The sequence below is a fragment of the Dendrobates tinctorius genome, unplaced genomic scaffold (assembly GCF_039654945.1).
Source record: "Dendrobates tinctorius isolate UK_male_01 unplaced genomic scaffold, ASM3965494v1 ptg000049l, whole genome shotgun sequence".
Classification (NCBI taxonomy): domain Eukaryota; kingdom Metazoa; phylum Chordata; class Amphibia; order Anura; family Dendrobatidae; genus Dendrobates; species Dendrobates tinctorius.
In genome coordinates this window covers 14,845,380-14,863,698 of record NW_027361717.1, presented here as the reverse complement: position 1 = coordinate 14,863,698, position 18,319 = coordinate 14,845,380, and the positions used below count along the sequence as shown (strand labels likewise).

The following is an 18,319-nucleotide window of genomic DNA, read 5'->3' as shown; positions in this document are numbered from 1 at the left end:
TATTAAACTTAAAGTCGTGGTAGTCAATGATATAATATACTCTTTGCTCTGGATTAAGATTATCAACTTTTCTGCAACCCTTTAAAAATGTTCAGTTCATAAATGTGACTTACATGCATTTGCATAAATAAAAACATCTACTTTCCCAGTCACATTCAAAAAGTAACAAGAATAGTGTAAAAATCCCAATACTTCCAACATTTCTTAGCCAAAAATTAAATTTGACAATTTTTATACCAGAAACCGGTCTCAAATACCTTGATAAATTCTAAAGTGTCCTGATTGATCTTTCTACGGTTTAGATGTTTTATCTCTATTGTGGTTTGTTACAATGTTAACATAATTTAATAAACCTTTATTCATTTTACCTTCTCATACCAAGCCAGAAATGGTGTCTCGGCAAATAATTTCTCTAGACGCAGAGGAATAAAGTATATGTTCTTATAAGATGAGAGGGTTGGAAAGTGTTCTCGGGCTTTCTTCTCATCATCCTCAGTAATTAGGTCTTCTAGTCCTTTCATGAAGAAGACCACAGGTCTGTCCGGATACACTCGAGCTGCTGCTTCAATTGAACACAAAACCAAGGATGGCTCATCCATCCTGTCTGTTGTTTCTACAAATAAAATTCCATTTCCTTGCTGAAGAACATCCCTTGGAGTTATATTGTAAGAAATTACATTTTCAGGTCTGAATATTTGGTTATAATCTTCTTCTCTGACTGACAAAATACCATTGGAAATGAGAAATTTTAATATGTGAATACTGTTTTCCTTTACAAAAATTCTCATAAAAAAACCTGCCGCTGCTACTAACAGCAGACACGTCAAAATTTTTAGCTGTTTCAACATAGCTGCGATGTCCAAGGACCAAGCTGTGGAGAGAAAATGTGAAACATTAGAATACACAGAAATATTGTAGTGCAAAAAAATATAGAAATGATATATAATATTCCACACCCAAAGCCATATACGTGTGATCTGTGGACACACACAGAGTATGCAACGCTATAGTTTCCCTATACGGCACCATGTTCTTCTCCAGAAGCAATTGTTATAGGGAAGAAATTATCTTACAATTGAGCAGTTCAAATATTAAAGGGTTACTCACAAAAAATCTAGGTATCCCTAATTCAATGGATAGGTGATAACTGATAAATTGCCGATCGCTTTTGTCGACATGGTCAAGATGGAGCTCCAGAATCCCTATATATTGCTGGGGTTGTCAGAGGTTAGACCCACAACGATCAGCAGGTTTCCTCTAATCTATTAAAGCAAAATCATAGCAGACATACTCTATGTGGGAACAGAAGATGGTATCAATCACATGGCCAGATAGATCAAAATTGGCCAACCACATAAATGTAAGCTAGACTGTAGCAGGATAACTCCAATTTTGCTAAAATCAATAGGAAACACAAGCAGTCAAAAAATCCTAAAGACAATATTTTATTATGAATCCATGTAGAGAAAAGGTCGCACTCATCAGGATGAAGTATAACTCATTTATTGACACATACAATATATGTCAGGTCGGAGTAAGGGTGGCATGAGTGTTACAAGCTGACAACGGCCGTTTCGCGCTGTTCTAGCGCTTCCACGGGACCCTTATTTTCACTTCCTTCACTTCCATGTACTGTATTGTCCAATTTTACACGTATTATTAATATAATAAAATATTGTCTTTACGATTTTTTGACTGCATGTGTTTCCTATTGATTTCCTCTAATCTAAGAATAAGGAAATACCTTTATTTTGGGAAGATTCCTTTATCTTCATTTTAGAATCCCAGAGAACCCATCTTAACAAAATGCATAATGGCCATACTTGACTGTGATGTTGAGGGCACATATGCAAACACAGAATTAGCAGTTACCACCATGTAAATATGATACTCTGCATGAGGGATTGCACACAGATGGGAATCAGTCTGTTCAAACTAGGGAGATTGCGGATACAAACATTATCACCTCATGGTTTAATTGTATCTGTATCTTTGGAAAAGGGCTTTGTGTATCTTTTTGGCACCTTATAGTACAGGCAGTGGGATGATGTCACTGGCGTATCTATGTGAGTTTGTTGGAGCCAGACCTGGAAGGAAGAGTCATGTGCACCTGTTCACAACATATTTAATTAGTACGGCAATTATTCTCATAAATATAACATTTGACCTAACATTTGTAGAGTATGCCATCACTATTTGGTAATTCTTAGGAGCAGAGTGACATCCAAGACCTGGTGGCAGCCAGATGTCTCGACTAAGAGAGAAGAGGCTAGAGATGCAGCACATAACAGCGGAAAGAAGAGGCATTTCTGAAGACAGGAGGACAATTTGCAGTGATCAGTCGAGATGTTTGCAGTGAGTGTATGTTTGTTTTGTTCTTTAAAAAATTTTGCCGGCCATCTACGGTTTAGCAAAATGGCAGCCAGCCAGGTATTATTTAGCTAATTCGACTCAAAGCAAATTTACAAAAGAATGTAGTTTTTTAAAAATATTTCAGTAGAATTAATTTAACTCATCTCTGCTGCACTTTTACTCCATAAAGCAAGAATTCATCTCTTCTTACTACTGCAGATGTCTTTAAATTAGTTTTGTCCTTTTCGAAAAGTGTACCCCGGATGATTTCTGTATTGTAACTTAAAAAAATACAGATTCTTGCTGCTGCTCTAGACTTTGTAGTTGGGCTACAGTAGTGAAGTCAAATTTATAGAGCACATCACCGCTATAGCCAACCACTGATCTCGGAGACTCATGCTGTCTACTTCAGAAAAGACACTGAGCTCAATGGTTGACTGCTGCCATCATGTAAACTGTCGATCTGACGTCACCACCGCTGCCAAATTAAGGAGAATGGAGAAGCATTGGAGAAACGTCAATGCAAAGATGAGCTCGTTATTTTACACTAGAAGAATCATTTGCGACCCACTTTTCTAAAAGTAGAAAACTCCTTAATATCTACTATGCATCTTTTACAATTGAATGTTTATCTTTCACATAAACATTTTGACTTCCACTGATTCATTGGGATGCAGATGACCAGAATGTTCAAGAAAAACAGGTTGCTTCCATATCAAGTTGTACTAGAAAGAATGTGATTAGCTAATTAATCCCAAATTCAAACACCAAGCATTGCATGATTCAGGGGCCCTTAAAAAATGTTTCAGCTTTCATTCATGGCCTATTTCTGGTACTGGAGTATTGAACAATTAACATGGGTGGTGGTGTTACTCAAAAAAGAAAAAGTTGTCTGTCTTGTCTAATGTAATATAAGACATTGATATGATTTTCCAAAGTTTTCTGTAATTAGTGGATTAGGGATGTTTTCAACACAAAGTCAATTCTGCAACTGGTAGAAAAATGGAATTATTCTTACAATTTTGGTAAAACTTTTTGGTTTTGGTTGATATTGCATATTGTATCACACACTGGTGGACACAGACAGACAGAGCCACCATCAAGGCATTACTGCCTTTACTGCTGTATGAGACCCAGTGAGCATCAGTACAAAGGGGGGCCTGTCGGACCCCTCTCTTGTGCTTCTGCTCACCGGGACCCATTGTGCAATAAAGTGTTTTGCGCTGCGGCACACACATAAGCACTGGGGCCTGGGAGCTTTCTTGGAGCTCTATGGCCCTCTAACCCTGACAGCTGCACATCTCCCTCTCCCTCCACCATCTGAACTTCAGGCCAACATGTACGAGGACACCAAAATATGAGCTGCATCTGCTGGGGATCGACTGTGAGGTAAGCATGAAAAACTTTTCTTTTCTTCTTTTCCTTATAAAATTAATTCAATGGGTGAGGGGTGGAGGTGGAGGGAGACTGCAACTTCTGCATGTGATCAAGGGGGACTGCACATGATGAAATTGTGGGGAGGGGGACAGCGCATGATGAAGTTGTGGGGAGGAGGACAGCACTTGATGAAATTGTGGGGAGGGTGACTGCACATGGTGAAGTTGAGGGGCGTGGGACTGCACATCATGAAATTGTGGGGAAGGGGACTGCACATAATGAAATTGTGGGGAGGGGGATTGAAAATTATGAAGTGAGGGAGAGGGGGACTGCATGTGATGAAGTTTTAGGGAGGGGGATTGCACATGATGAAATTGTGGGGAGGGGGACTACAAATGATAAAGTAAGTGGGAGAGGGGGACTGTATATGATGAAGTGAGGGGGACTGCACATGATGTAGTGAGTGAGGAAGCGGTACTGCAAATGTATTACCTGTACATTGACACTATATACAGGACTCCTGTTTATAATGTCACCGGCGATCACTGAATTACCTGTACACTGACAATATATACAGTGCACTATATACAGAGCTCATGTGTATTACGACACTTAGTATTGCGTTTTTTTATTAATGATAAGTATTTTAGTATTCGATAATTATGTGGTGGTAATATGCAGTCTGTTTATGGTGTAGCGGTATTTATTCTTTGCATGTGGTATTATTCAGTTATTGTGTGATGGTAATATGTGATCCGGCCATGGTGTGGCTGGATTTGCTCCTTGTATGAGGTATTATGTGGTGGTAATATGTAGTCTAGTCGTGATGTGGCAATATTTGTTCCTTGCATGTTGTATTATTCTTTTACTATGTGATGGTAATATGTGGTCTGTTCATGGTGTGGCGGTATCTGTCACTTGTATGTGGTATTATTCGGTCACTATGAAAAAAATGCATATGACTAATTCCCTTAATGAAAAATAAAAATTTACATAAAAAGAGTTTTGGATATTTTAACAATTGTTTAATAGTTTAGAGTAGATTAGTGCCCAGCCAAAAGAGTCTACCTTGTCGTGGTGGCAGTTTAAAAAATCTTTCGGTCAAAACGAAAGCTGCAGCTATGTATGTGATCTGGTGTTCGATCGGAACTGTTGCGTGATTAGTGAGGACGTAGCACAGAAGAGTTTTTCGAAGAGTGGACAATGGGACTGTGGAAGGTTCGAGAGGTGGTGGCGGAGCTGGGGTGGAGTCTGGGCGGAGTCTCAAGGGGGCCCCCGAAAATGTTGCCAGTATGGGGCCCTGAAATTCCTAGTGGCAGCCCTGCAGACAGAAAAGGGTCCCTGTGCAAGAACAGTAAATTGGCCCTTTACAGTCCAATAGCTGATCAGAATACACAATTACATCTGCTTTGGAGGTGGTTATGGCTCTCTTACCTCTTGAGCCCAGTGCATCTGCACATGTTGCACCAATGCTGCCCCTGCTATCACAAACATAATGTATTGTCTCTCTCTGTACAGAGATCTATCAATTGTTTAATATGTGAGAAAGACACCAGGTGGAGCCAAAGCCTCAAGAAGAAAAAATGAAAGGCTATGTTTTTCAAAATACAGTAAGTGCTATCCAAAGATACTTTATTTTCATATGTTTTCAAAGTTAAGACAGTAGAATATAATCCTGAAAGTCTGATAATTCAGCATTTGTTTCCAGCAGGGCATCAGATGAAATTTGATAATTGGATAAAAGTTTGCATGACTGATGTTTTGCAGTACATTATGTAAGTGATAAAATAAGTGCTCCATAGAGGGTACAAACTGTTAAGGGCCTGTCACACTAAGCGATATCGCTAGCAATATCACTATAACGTCACTGGTTTTTGTGACGCAGCAGCGATATTGCTAGCGATATCGCTATGTGTGATACTTACCTCCGACCGCTCTCCCCGCTGGTTATCGCTGATCGCGCGAGAACGTCCTGGACCATTTTTTGTTGTCAGCTTCCTGCTGTGACGACGAGCGATGCGTGGACGCGGGCGGGAGGACGTCAGGATCGCCTCGTCTGACAGGTAAGTAGCGACCCCCGACCCCTGCGATGTCGCTGCTGAGATCTGCCTGTGTGGCAGCTCACTACCGACCACTTAGCGATTTATAAGCGATCCTGACCTCGTCATATCGCTGGTCGGGATCGCTGGTACATCGCTAAGTGTGACAGTACCTTAAAAGTCGGATCTTATGAAATATAAACTTATTTATGTCATAAAGAAATCAAATTAATTAAAAAGACAGAATTGACCTTCTATTTGTTACCTTCTCTCTCCAACAAGTGATCGCCTACTGTATGCTCACCCATCCCTTGTAGAGTGTGAGCCCTTGCGGGCAGGGTCATCTCTCATCCTGTACCAGTCGTGACTTGGACTGTTTAAGAATACTGTACTTGGTTTTATTATGTATACCCCTCCTGACATGTAAAGCGCCATGGAATAAATGGCGCTATAATAAATAATAATAATAATAATAATAATAATAATAATAAAAATTACAATGTCTAGTCTGTGAAAGTTCTACAGTAAAAACTACAATGGACTACACAAAAACAATTCTCCACATGGTGAAACACAAGCTACTTTTTATGTTTGATATTTTAGGCTTTGAAAACCAGGAAACTATAAATACTAGGTAAAAAAGCAATAGACTAAATAAACTATGTAAATGACCCTCAGAATAAAGTTGCCAGGACATTTTAATTCACAGTGAGCTCGGTAACAAAATAAACCACTGCATTGAAGATAGAATTGTGTTTTTTCCCCCCTGTTTAACTCCATGTAGAAATGGTATTATAATATACCTATATTTTGTTGTAAAGTTAGTTGACACTACAACTTGTGCACAAAAAACAAGTTTTGGTACAACTACACTGTGTTCCAAATTATTATGCAAATGATATTTTTCTATGATTTTCCTAAATAGTCAGTACAAATGACAGTCAGTCTAATAAAAGTCATCACCCGTTAGAGTATACATCAAATGTTATTGAAGAAACCTCCCAATAATAACAGTATAATCTCCAAAATGAATAAAAACTCAAAATGCACTGTTCCAAATTATTAGGCACAGTAGAATTTCTAAACATTTGATCTATTTTAAAGAACTGAAAATGTTCATTTGTGGAATTTGCAGCATTAGGAGGTCACATTCACTGAACAAAAAAGCTATTTAACTCCAAAACATCCTAACAGGCCAAGTTACATGCTATCATAGGAACCCTTCTGTGACATCACCTTCACAATTCTTGCATCCAATGAACTTGGGAGTTTTTGGAGAGTTTCTGCTTGGATTTCTTTGCATGAAGTCGGAATAGCCTCCCAGAGCTGCTGTTTTGATGTGAACTGCCTCCCTCATAGATCTTTTGCTTGATGATACTCCAAAGGTTCTCTACAGGGTTGAGGTCAGGGGAAGATGGTGGCCACACCATGAGTTTATCTCCTTTTATGCCTATAGCAGTCAATGACTCAGAGGTATTCTTTGCAGCATGAGATGGTGCATTGTCATGCATGAAGAGGATTTTGCTCCTGAAGGCACATTTCTGCTTTTTATACCATGGAAGACAGCTGTCAGTCAGAAACTCTATATACAGTACTTTGCAGAGGTCATTTTCACACCTTCAGGAACCTTAAAGAGCCCTACCAGCTGTTTCCCCATGATTCCGGCCCAAAACATGACTCCTCCTCCTCCTTGCTGAAGTCGCAGCCTTGTTGGGACATAGTGGCCATCCACCAACCATCCATCTGGACCATCCAGGGTTGCTCGACACTCATCAGTAAACAAGACTGTATGAAAAATAGTCTTCATGTACGTCTGGACCCACTGCTACAATTTCTGCTTGTGAACACTTTTTAGGGGTGGCCGAATAGTAGGTTTATGCACCACAGCAAGCCTTTGAAGGATCCTACACCATGAGGTTCGAGGGACTCCAGAGGCACCAGCAGCTTTAAATATCTGTTTGCTGGTTTGTAATGGCTTTTTAGCAGCTGCTCTCTTAATCCGATGAACTTGCCTGGCAGAAACCTTCCTCATTCTGCCTTTATCCACAAACATGTCTGTGCTCAGAATCAACCACAAATCTCTTAACAGTACGATGGTCACGTTTACATTTTTGGGAAATATCTAATGTTTTCATCTCTTGACCAAGGCATTGCACTATTTGATGCTTTTCAGCAGCAGAGAGGTCCTTTTTCTTTCCTAAATTCCTTGAAACCTGTGCCCTGCTTAATAATGTGGAACATCATTCTTAAGTAGTTTTCCTTTAATTGGGCTCACCTGGTAAACTAATTATCACAGGAATTTGAGATTGATTTCAGTGATCCAAAGAGCCCTGATACACAATACTATCTATGAGTGCACTTGAAAAACAAAAAATTACATCTTTATGACACTTAAATCCAATTTGCATAATAATTTGGAACGCAGTGTACTTTGGAAGACAAAAAAAATTAGACCTCGAACTCGAATTGGCAAAGACAGGGAGAGTTGAAAAATAAAGAAGATGCTCTAAACAACACATAATTATCAAAAACCAGCATGCAACCTCTTTCTGGGGCATTCCTCTTTGATGTGCTGTAGCAGTTAACAACAGTAAAACCTTTCTTAGGGCCAGTTAACGGGAGCGTATAAATCAGACAAGTCCAATCTGATAAAAAAAGAAATTTCACTCGGACCGATGTTATTCAATTCAGTGAAGACAGACATTTTTTTCTCAGCTATATTCGGATTTCACTCCCAAATCGGAAAAGTGTGAAAACAAATTGGATGACAAACGAGCCATTAGAGTTGCCTTTGATTTTTATGGATACATTGCAATTCTGTAACATAGGAAACTGTACATGGTTCTGAGAAAGATTTATAGCTGCTTGGTGAAAAATGGATTGAATATATACTGCACACAAACAGCACATGGCGAGAGATGGGCGAACCCAAACGGTAATATTAGGGGTCCATAAAAGTTACCTAGTGTTCGTCCATGGAAAACGAACATGGACTTCTCACAGATGTCTGTGTTAAGGCCCCGTTACACACAACGATGTCCCAGCAATCCCACCAACAATCTGACATGGATGGGATCACTGGGACATAGGCTGATCGCTGGTGACCTGTCACATAGACAGACTCACCAGCGATCAGGACCAACGAGCAAGCTGGTTTCCAAGGTAAATAGTGGGTATCTAAGAGCCGCACGGCTCTTGGATACCCGCTGTTTACCCTGGAAACCAGCGTGCACGCTGGTTTCCAAGGTAAACAGAGGGTAACTAATAGCCGCGCGGCTCTTAGATACCCGCTGCTTACTTTGGAAACCAGCTTGCAGCGTCGCTGATCGTTGGTCTCTCGCTGTCACAAGCAGTGATGCATGCTGGCCAGCGGGAGACCAACGATCAAACGGCCCAGGATGTTCAAGCGCAATCAGCGATAGCTGGCAGGGGGGCCGGTCGCTGATACATGTCACACACAGCGATATCGCTCGTGAGATCGCTGTGCCGTCACAAAATCAGCGAACTCACTGTGTGTGATGGGGCCTTTACTGTTCGGGTTTAGCAGCCTGAAAAAAACTTGTTTAAATGGTGCAGAGCAGCCAATAGAAAAGTTTTCCTGTGTGGGCGCATCCGGCTCCATCACAGCCATGTCAAGTGTTGGCATGGCTGGGATTGGCCACCGCACTGTGTAAAAAAAAAATAAATAACAATAATAAAAAAAGACCTAGTTCTCTATTTTTGGTAACAAGCACAGGTAAAGCAGACAGCTGAGGGCTGCAGCTCTAAGCTGTCAGCGTTAGTTTGCCTGGTTATAAAAATAAAGAGGTTCTCACTCACTGTTTTATTTTAATTATTTATATAAATAATTAATAAAAAACAGCTTGCCCCCCCTCATTTTTAATAACCAGCCAAGGTAAAGCAGGCAAGTGGGGGTAGGTACTCTCAGACTTGGAAGGCCAATGGATATTTCCCCAGCCTAAAAAAAATCAGCCAACAGCCACCCCAGAAAAGGTGCATCCATTAGGTGAGCCAATTTTAATGCTTTGCCCAGCCTTTCCTACTTGCATTGATGCATTGGCAAGTGGAGTAACATTTTGGGATTGATATCAGATTTGTAATGCAGGTTAACATCAAGTCCAGAAGTTAGTAATAGAGAGGTGTCTATCAGATGCCCTCATTACTAACCCCGCAGTGAAATCAATAAAGACACATAACAAAATAATCCCCCCAAATACCCTCTTATATCCATTTATTAATGGAAAAATATAAATAAAAAATCAAAGTAATCTTCATCTGTCCTCATTTAAATCCATAATGATGATGTCCCATGACAATCTGCCAACTATGCTACATGTGGTTGCTGAGCAGTGATATCAGTAATGTTACCACTCAGCACCGCAGCCAGATCACACTGAGCTTAATGTGAGAACTTGTTGCATGTGACCAGCAGTGACCTTAATGACGTCACTGCCAGTCATATGCAGCTGCGTTCTCACGCTTGGTTCAGTGTGATCTGGCTGCAGAGCTGAGTAGCAACATTACTGATGTATTGTCTTGGGATATCAGCATTATGAATTATCAATGGACAGGTGAGGATTACTTTGATTTTTTATTTTTATCTTTATGTTTATAAATGGGAAAAAGAGGGGATTTGTCATGGAGAGTTTTGTTCAACTAAAGGACTTTTTTCTGTGTGTGTCTTTCTTACTTTTGACTATGGGGTTAGTAATGGGGGTGTCCTATAGACACCTCTCCATTACTAATTTCTAGGCTTGATGTCAGTTGACATTACAAAGCTGACATCAACCCCAAAACTGTTACCCCACTTGCTAATTCAACAAAGCAACTGGGAAGAGCCGAGTCTTCATGCCAGAATTTGTGCATCTAATCACCAATTATGGAGTAGCTGAGAGCTGGTGTTATTAGTCTGGGAGGGGGACTATATCCATGGCTCGCAGCTGTCTGTTTAGTCTTTGCTGGTTAATAAAAATAGGGGGGACCCCACATCATTTTTTTGTTTTTTTTTTAGTAACCAGTAAATGCTATGCAGACATCTGAGCTAATATTAATAGCTTGGAAAGCTGCATGTTTATTGCTCCTTTCCCAGAATAATAACACCAGTCCCCTGCTCTCTGCTTTCCCTAAGAAGGCTATTAAAAATAAGGGGGAACTCAAACCATTTTCTTCTTTTACTTATTTATTAGATATATATTTACAGTTAGATACACATGGACTGCACTAATTATATATCACACTGATTTTTTTACAATGCTCATGCGTCAGCTATTGAATACTCTCATCAGCGTCGCCTGCACTAGCTGTGATCAGCGACACCAGGCATATTCTGAGGAGAGTAATACTCATCAGTAGTGATAGGCAGATCCAAGGATAAAATGGAAGGGGGTTCAGAACATCCGGTGTTTCCCATGCGGTCAGCTGTGTGACAGCGCAGGAAACCCCGGGTCTGATTAGTGATTAGTTTGTTACACACAGGTTACAGCATGTGAGCCAGCAGCTGTGACCAATGGTAAAAAGGTTATTGCGAGTCACAGGTGTCGGCTAATGAAAGTACTACTCTCAACATTGTACGCTTGGTCTCGCTGATAGCAACGAGAGCAGGCATACGCTGATGAGAGTATTCACCATCTGGTGCCTGTGCAATAAATATATAAATAAATAAAATAAGAAAAGGCTTGTGGTCCCCTCTATTCTTGATGACCAATGCAGATAAAGCTGACAGATGCAGGCTACAGACCTCAACTGTCAGCTTTATTGTGGCTGGTTATCAAAAATAGATTGATCCCCACGCCAATTTTTACCATTTATTTAAAAAATAAAAAAACTGTGTGGGCCCACTCTATTTTTTATAAAAAGAAAAGATAAAGCTGACAGCTAAGGGCTGCAGCTTGAAGCTGTCATTTTTTCATGCGCTGAATGTTAAAAATGAAAGAGACCCCAAGTTTTCTTAGCTGGTAGACCTGATACCTCATGCAAGAACTCCATTTTTTTTTTCTTTCAGCCACATTCAGATGGCACAAACATAATTTTCATACAGTACTATTGGTAGAAAAATCTAAAGAAAGTAGCACAGATAATTGATAAATTGACCCACAGTAGAACCTTTTACAATTTCACAGAAGCAATCAGCCATGGCCCATGCATGAGGTATCAGGGTCTGGCCAGCATTTACAGCTTGGAATTGAAGTTTTAGGACCAGGTGATTATGGGTGTAAGGCCGGGGTCACACTAACCGACGCAAAATACGGTCCGTAGTTTACAGGCGTAATACGGATGAATGACCCCTAAATAGTGCTCCGTATGTCATCCGTAATCAAGGTGTGGTTGCGTATTTTGTGCATGTCAGCATCCATATGTAATCCGTATGCAATCCGTATGGCGAGATTTTCTTGCCGCCTTGCAAAATGGACATATAATGGAGCTCTATGACAGGGTTTCTAACAGAAATTAAATAATAGATATAGACACATAGAATGCATATATATATATACTGTGTGTATATATATATATATATATATATACACACACAAGTCATTGAGATAAACATATATATATTTATATTTCACAGAGTTCTTCATAGCAGAATAGCCGCTAATTAAATTGCCGGCTTCTATCAAATAATTCCCCAACCCGACATGACATGACACATGGTTTACATTCAGTAAAGCATTTCATTTCATGTTTTTTTATATGTCCTTGACTAATAATTAGATGCGGGTTTGTGTGCTAAATTTGGGAGTTGTAGTTGTTTTATTAAGGGGTTAATTCGTTTTTAAAAAATGCGTGGGCTTCCCATTGCCCTGTAGCGGTGGCAAATGGGTTAATCTAACAAAGGGTTAATGTCACAATAAAATCGAATGGTGACATTAACCCTTTGTTAGATTAACCCACTCGCCACCAATATAGGGCAATGGGAAGCCCACGCATTTTTTAACAAAGAATTAACCCCTTAAAATAACAACTACAACTCCCAAATTTTGCACACAAACCCCCATCTAATTATTAGTCAAGGACATATAAAAAAACATGAAATGAAATGCTTTACTGAATGTAAACCATGTGTCATTTCATGTCGGGTTGGGGAATTATTTGATAGAAGCCGGCAATTTAATTAGCAGCTATTCTGCTATGAAGAACTCTGTGAAGTATAAATATATATATATGTTTGTCACAATGACATGTATGTATATATATATATATATATATATGTATTCTATGTGTCTATATCTATTCTTTCTTTCTTTATTATACCTGCCAGTGTGAGTTTACTGTAGAGCGCACTGAATTGCCGGCTTTTGTAAAAGAAACCGGGTGCATATTTCTCGCAAGTGTGGTCCATGTGTAATCCGTATTTTTAGCGCATCCATAGACTTGCATTGGCGTATTACAGGCGTGGTACGCTGACAATCGCAGCATGCTGCGATTGGCATGGACGGTAGAATACGCCCGAGAAATATGCGGCAGTTGGGAGCAAACCCATAGAGAATCATTTGTCCCTGTGTAATGTGTGCTTTTAACGCCTCTCACTTGTCCGTATTCCTCGCCAGTGTGACCCCGGCCTACGCCTTCCTTGCTGTGAGCCCAGATACCTCATGCAACAACTCAATTTATTTTAGTTTCCCAGCCATACTCAGGTGGCACAAACATCAGTTTCATAGACTATTATTGGTAGAAACATGTAAGAATAGCAACACAGGTAGGTGACTGATCAATTGACCCACTGTAAAACCTTTTATAATGGCACAAAAGCAGTCAGCCATATGCCAGCATGAGGTATCAGGGTCTGGAACAGCATTTTTAGCTTTGAATTGAAATTTCAATTAAGACGTAATGACTAAGAGAGCAGTATAAGCCTTCTTTGCTGGGAGACAATATACCTCATGCAACAGCTGATCTTTTTTTTAGTTTCATAGCCACACTCAGGTGCCACAAACATTAGTTTCATGGACAACTATTGGTAGAAAAATTTAATGTTAGTAATACAGGTAGAAGACTGATCAATTGACCCACAGTAGAATATTTTATAATGGCACAACAAGAGTCATCAATAGGTCATGCATGTGGTATCAGGAACTGGGCAAACATTTACAGCTTTGATTTTAAGCCTAAGGCTGTGTGCACACGATGCAGATTTGTAGCGGTTCCGCAGCGGATTTTACCGCGCAGAAACGTTGCATTTCTGCATTGTGATGTACAGTAGCCTTAAAATCAATGTTAAAAAAAAACGCTGTGCAGACGCTGCAGATTTTTCCGCGCGGTTTTCCCGCGGTACAAAATCCGCAGCATGTTACTTCTTTTGTGCGGTTTTCCATCTCCCCTGTCACCAAATCCGCAGGGGGAAAACCGCGATGGAAAACCGCACAAAAAACGCATGAAAACCGTGGGAAAAATGGAAGAAGTCCGCAGGAAAAATGCAGGTCATTTGACCTGCGAAATTCTTCCATTCTGCGCGGAAAAATCCGCAGGGCTAAAAAGTACGTCTGCACTCAGCCTTAATTAAGATGAGTTGGATGAGTGTCCAGTTTAGGTCAGCTGTGCTGGAAGCCCAGATACCTCATGCAACAGCTCAAACTTCTTTTTATCTCTACCACACGCAGGTGACACAGATACCAGCTAGGAAGACTTCTATTGGTAGAAAAATTTAAGGATAGTAACACAGATAGTTGACTGATCAATTCACCCACAGTAGAATTTTAGAATGACAGCAGCGGTCAGCAATAGGCCATGCATGTTGCATCAGGGTCTGGGCCAGCATTTAGAGCGAAGAATTGAAGTTTCAATTAAGATGTGGTGGCTAATGGAGGGGTAAAAATCTTCTTTGCTGGTAGCCTAGATACCTCATACAACAGCTGATTTTTTTTTCTATTTCCTAGCCTCACTCAGGTGGTACAAACATCAGTTTCATAGACTACAATTGGTAGAAAAATATAAGGATAGTAACACAGGTAGGTAACTGATCAATTTATCCACAGTAGAACATTTTAAAATGGTACAGCAGCAATCAGGGTTGTTGTATCAGGGTCCGGGTCAGCATTTAGAGCAAGGAATTGAAATTTCAATTTGGACATGGTGGCTACAGGAGCACTGTAAGCCTTATTTGCTGGGAGCCCTGATATCTGATGTAACAGCTCAATTTCTTTTTACCAGCCAGACTCAGGTGGTACAAATATCAGCTTGGTAGAGCACTGATGTTAGAAAAATGTACTGGTACTTGAATAAAATGTACTGGTACTTGAATAAAATGTACTGGTACTTGAATAAAAGTAAGTGTAGGCCTGACTGTCTGGGAGCCATACAGCAACAGGCACCACACATGAAGGAGACCCAACTTGGTGTACAAATATTTCCCAAAATTAGAGGCAAACAACAGGAAATGTGGCATCAATTTACCTACAATAGAAATTTGATAATGGCACAGCAGAAGTCAGCCATGTGCCATGAATGAGGTATCAGGATCTGGGCCAGCATTTAGAGATTTACATTGAAATTTTGATTAAGATCTAGTGACTACTGGAGCAGTTTAAGGCCGCAGTCACACTGGCGAGGAATACGGGAGAGTGAGAGGCGCAAAAAGCACGCATTAGACACGGACAAATGATTTTCAAAAAATTGTTTGTAACATCAGCAACAGTGGCAGCAGCCGGCACAGAAGACTCTACAAAGGTGGCACAGAAAATGATAATGCGATATCAATGCGTGACACTAAAAACTACACCATTGCCTAGTCTGCCAAGTCTGCAAATGGGATGGAAAAGTAATTGGAGATTCATGACTTGTTCATTTTGAGGAATGTTAGGTGGTATACACTTTCAGGGGACAACTGGATGCGCATGTCCGTCAGGATAAAACCAGTAGTGCTGAAGACATGTTATGAGAATACACTGGCTGCCAGGCATGACAAAACCTCCAAGGTGTGACTGGCGAACGCAGACCAAAATGCAAAAGGGTACAGCCCCCCATGATGACATTAATATTGCGCTCCAGATACTCCTGCACTATCATCTCCAGCAGCATCGGACTGCAGCACCTTGGGCCCACCAGAGAAAATCATTCTTGGGGCCAACTATGTAGCTACATAGAAATAAATACAAGACCACCAATTGTGTGGTATTCACGCCTCTCCATGCCCATAGGGGCGTGGGGAAGCATGAATATTCATTTAGCTTTAGCAGCGGAGACAGGATCTTGTCTCCAGCTGCTGCTACGCTGGCACAGGGCGGACCCCCTTGACTAATGGGCCCCATAGCCACTGGCTGAGGGCAACTGGAGCAGTGGGGGCCCTTGGAGTAGTGGGGACCCTAGGCAGCTGCTGGCCAGTTTGCCAGCAGGTGTCAGTGCCTGGGCCTACCAAAGAATCCTCCGGTTCTCCGGTGGGCCAGTCCGAGCCTGCTCTTCAGTCATTTACAACGTGTCAGACTTGGACTCTGTTCTGCTGGTGCACGGGCTGGTTCAAAAAATGTATTAAATGACTCACAGAAATTGTTTATGCCACTTACACTGCTGCTAATGTTTTTGCAATGAAGCCTTGACATTCCTGGGGTTGGACGTCTAGAACTAGGTTGCACAATGTGGGCCTCACTGCTGTGTTGGGGAAAACAACTCTTAAGATTGTCTACAAGCATGTTTTGATAATCTAGTATGTGCGAATCTCTTTCTAGGGGGAAATGTCTTGCTTACTTTACTTTGTACCGTGGATCTAACAGAGTGGCAACCAAGTAGTCAGCACTATTTCTAACCCTAAGAATAAGGACATCATGTTGAAGATAGTGCAGCAAGAAGGCACTCATATATCGGACGTTTACATGAGGTCCAAATACATGGGTTGATGGTGGCTGGGTAACACTTAAGGTTGGTTCCTCCGTCCCCTCCTGTTAACCAAGGACATCAGAAAGTGGATAATTATTTTCTTCATCACCTGACTGTTGAGCGTCCATCACTTTGTCCTCCTCCATTTGTTCGTCTGCTTCTGCATCTTCACTTACAACTACTGCAACATGTGCAGAGTGGAATTCCACCATGTCGAAATATCACAAATCAAAAGGTTAACTGGTAGGCCGAAAGACCTATGTATCGATGCAAGTTGATAACCTGCGGGGTATGATCACCGTAATTGAGCACATAGTGACCATGCTTTCGGCAGCAGCACATCCAGACTGGGACAGAGGCAGAGAAATTGATGTACCATCAGGTTGAGGATGTGAGCCGTGCAAGGCACTTGTATGATGTTGCCACAGCATAGGGCTGCCACCAGATTTGCACCGCTATTGCACATGACCTACCCTGGCTCCAGGTTTAGTGGAGACAGCCATTGCACTAACTCATCCTGGATAGCTGTCCACAGCTTTTGAGCTGTGTGACTGCAATCTCCATGGCATATTAATTTAAACACTGCCTGATTGCGGTGAGCTATGGCTGCGCAGTACAGAGTAGGGTTAGATTCTATCTGCACTGTTGGAAGGTGTCAGATTAAGGGGAGGTTGAGGGCACAGGTGGAGACCCTAGAAGAGGTGGAGCAGGCAGAATCAGGAGAGGAACTGTTAGATACAGAGGTTTGTTCCACAAGCATTGGAGATTCAAAGGTTTGTGGAGCAGCCCCTGATCACCTGCCTTCACAGCCACCAGAGTGACCCAGTGCAAAGTCAGGGAGATGTAATGCCCCTGCCTATGTTTGCTCATCCAGTTGTTAGTGGTGAAATGCACAAGGCAGGCATAGATTTTTTCAGGGAATGGGTGATGTTGTCAGGGACATGCTGATGTAGCGCAGGCACAGCTTTCTTAGAGAAGTAATGGCGATTGGGCAACTGGTACTGGGGGACTGCAATGGTCATCAACTTTCAGAAACCATCTGTATCCACCAGGCGAAAAAGTAACATTTCTGTGACCAACAGATTGGAGGTGGTAGAGTTCAAGCTCTTGGCTTGTGTAGGAGAAAATATTATTTTACGTGACTACAATTGCGAGACAGAGGGCTCACTGATGTGCAGTGAGGGGGTGAAGTACAGAAAACAGGACAAACTGCTGGACTGTTAGTGAGGTGCAGGTGGAGACGTTATGATGGATTGCAAAAGATGTTTCATGCTAGGTGACACAAAAGCAGCAGTCATGTTAACTTCCATAGCAACTGATGGGCTCTCAGTCACCCTGGCAAGGTGATGGAGGAGGAAGAAGCAGCAGATGTTTTTTTTTGGATGGCCAGTGGGTGGGGAGGCCCACTAGACCGTATTTTATTGCAGTGAGATTCCATCACTAAGGCATGTTGATTATGCATTCGCTGGTCAATGCATGTAGTTGTCAATTTATTAAAATTTTGCCTCTACTGAGTTTACTTTTTTGAGAATTTGACAGATAACATGTAAGGGGGTCATCCTTTGCGGTCTCAAAAAAGGCCCAGGCTAGGTAACATGTGAACTGCACACTCGTGACCGTTGCTGACAACAGCCAGATTTGGGTGCAGAGGATGCAATGCTTGTCATCATTGCATCACTTCGTGTCTGTGTAGGAAGCCGCAACATAACCTCCTCATCTTCCTCCTCCTCAATCTCCTTTGTTGA

The 18,319-nt window shown here is 41.3% G+C and overlaps 1 protein-coding gene across 1 annotated transcript in view; it reads right to left on the bottom strand.

Moving 5' to 3' along the window:
• Window positions 1-18,319, bottom strand: part of LOC141091125 (alpha-1,4-N-acetylglucosaminyltransferase-like) — a 146,458-nt gene that overhangs the window by 48,684 nt on the left and 79,455 nt on the right. The window contains exon 2 of the mRNA XM_073576514.1: window positions 369-871. Coding sequence (XP_073432615.1) covers window positions 369-848 — 480 coding nt within the window. The 5' untranslated portion in view covers window positions 849-871. The remainder of the gene's footprint in view (window positions 1-368; window positions 872-18,319) is intronic.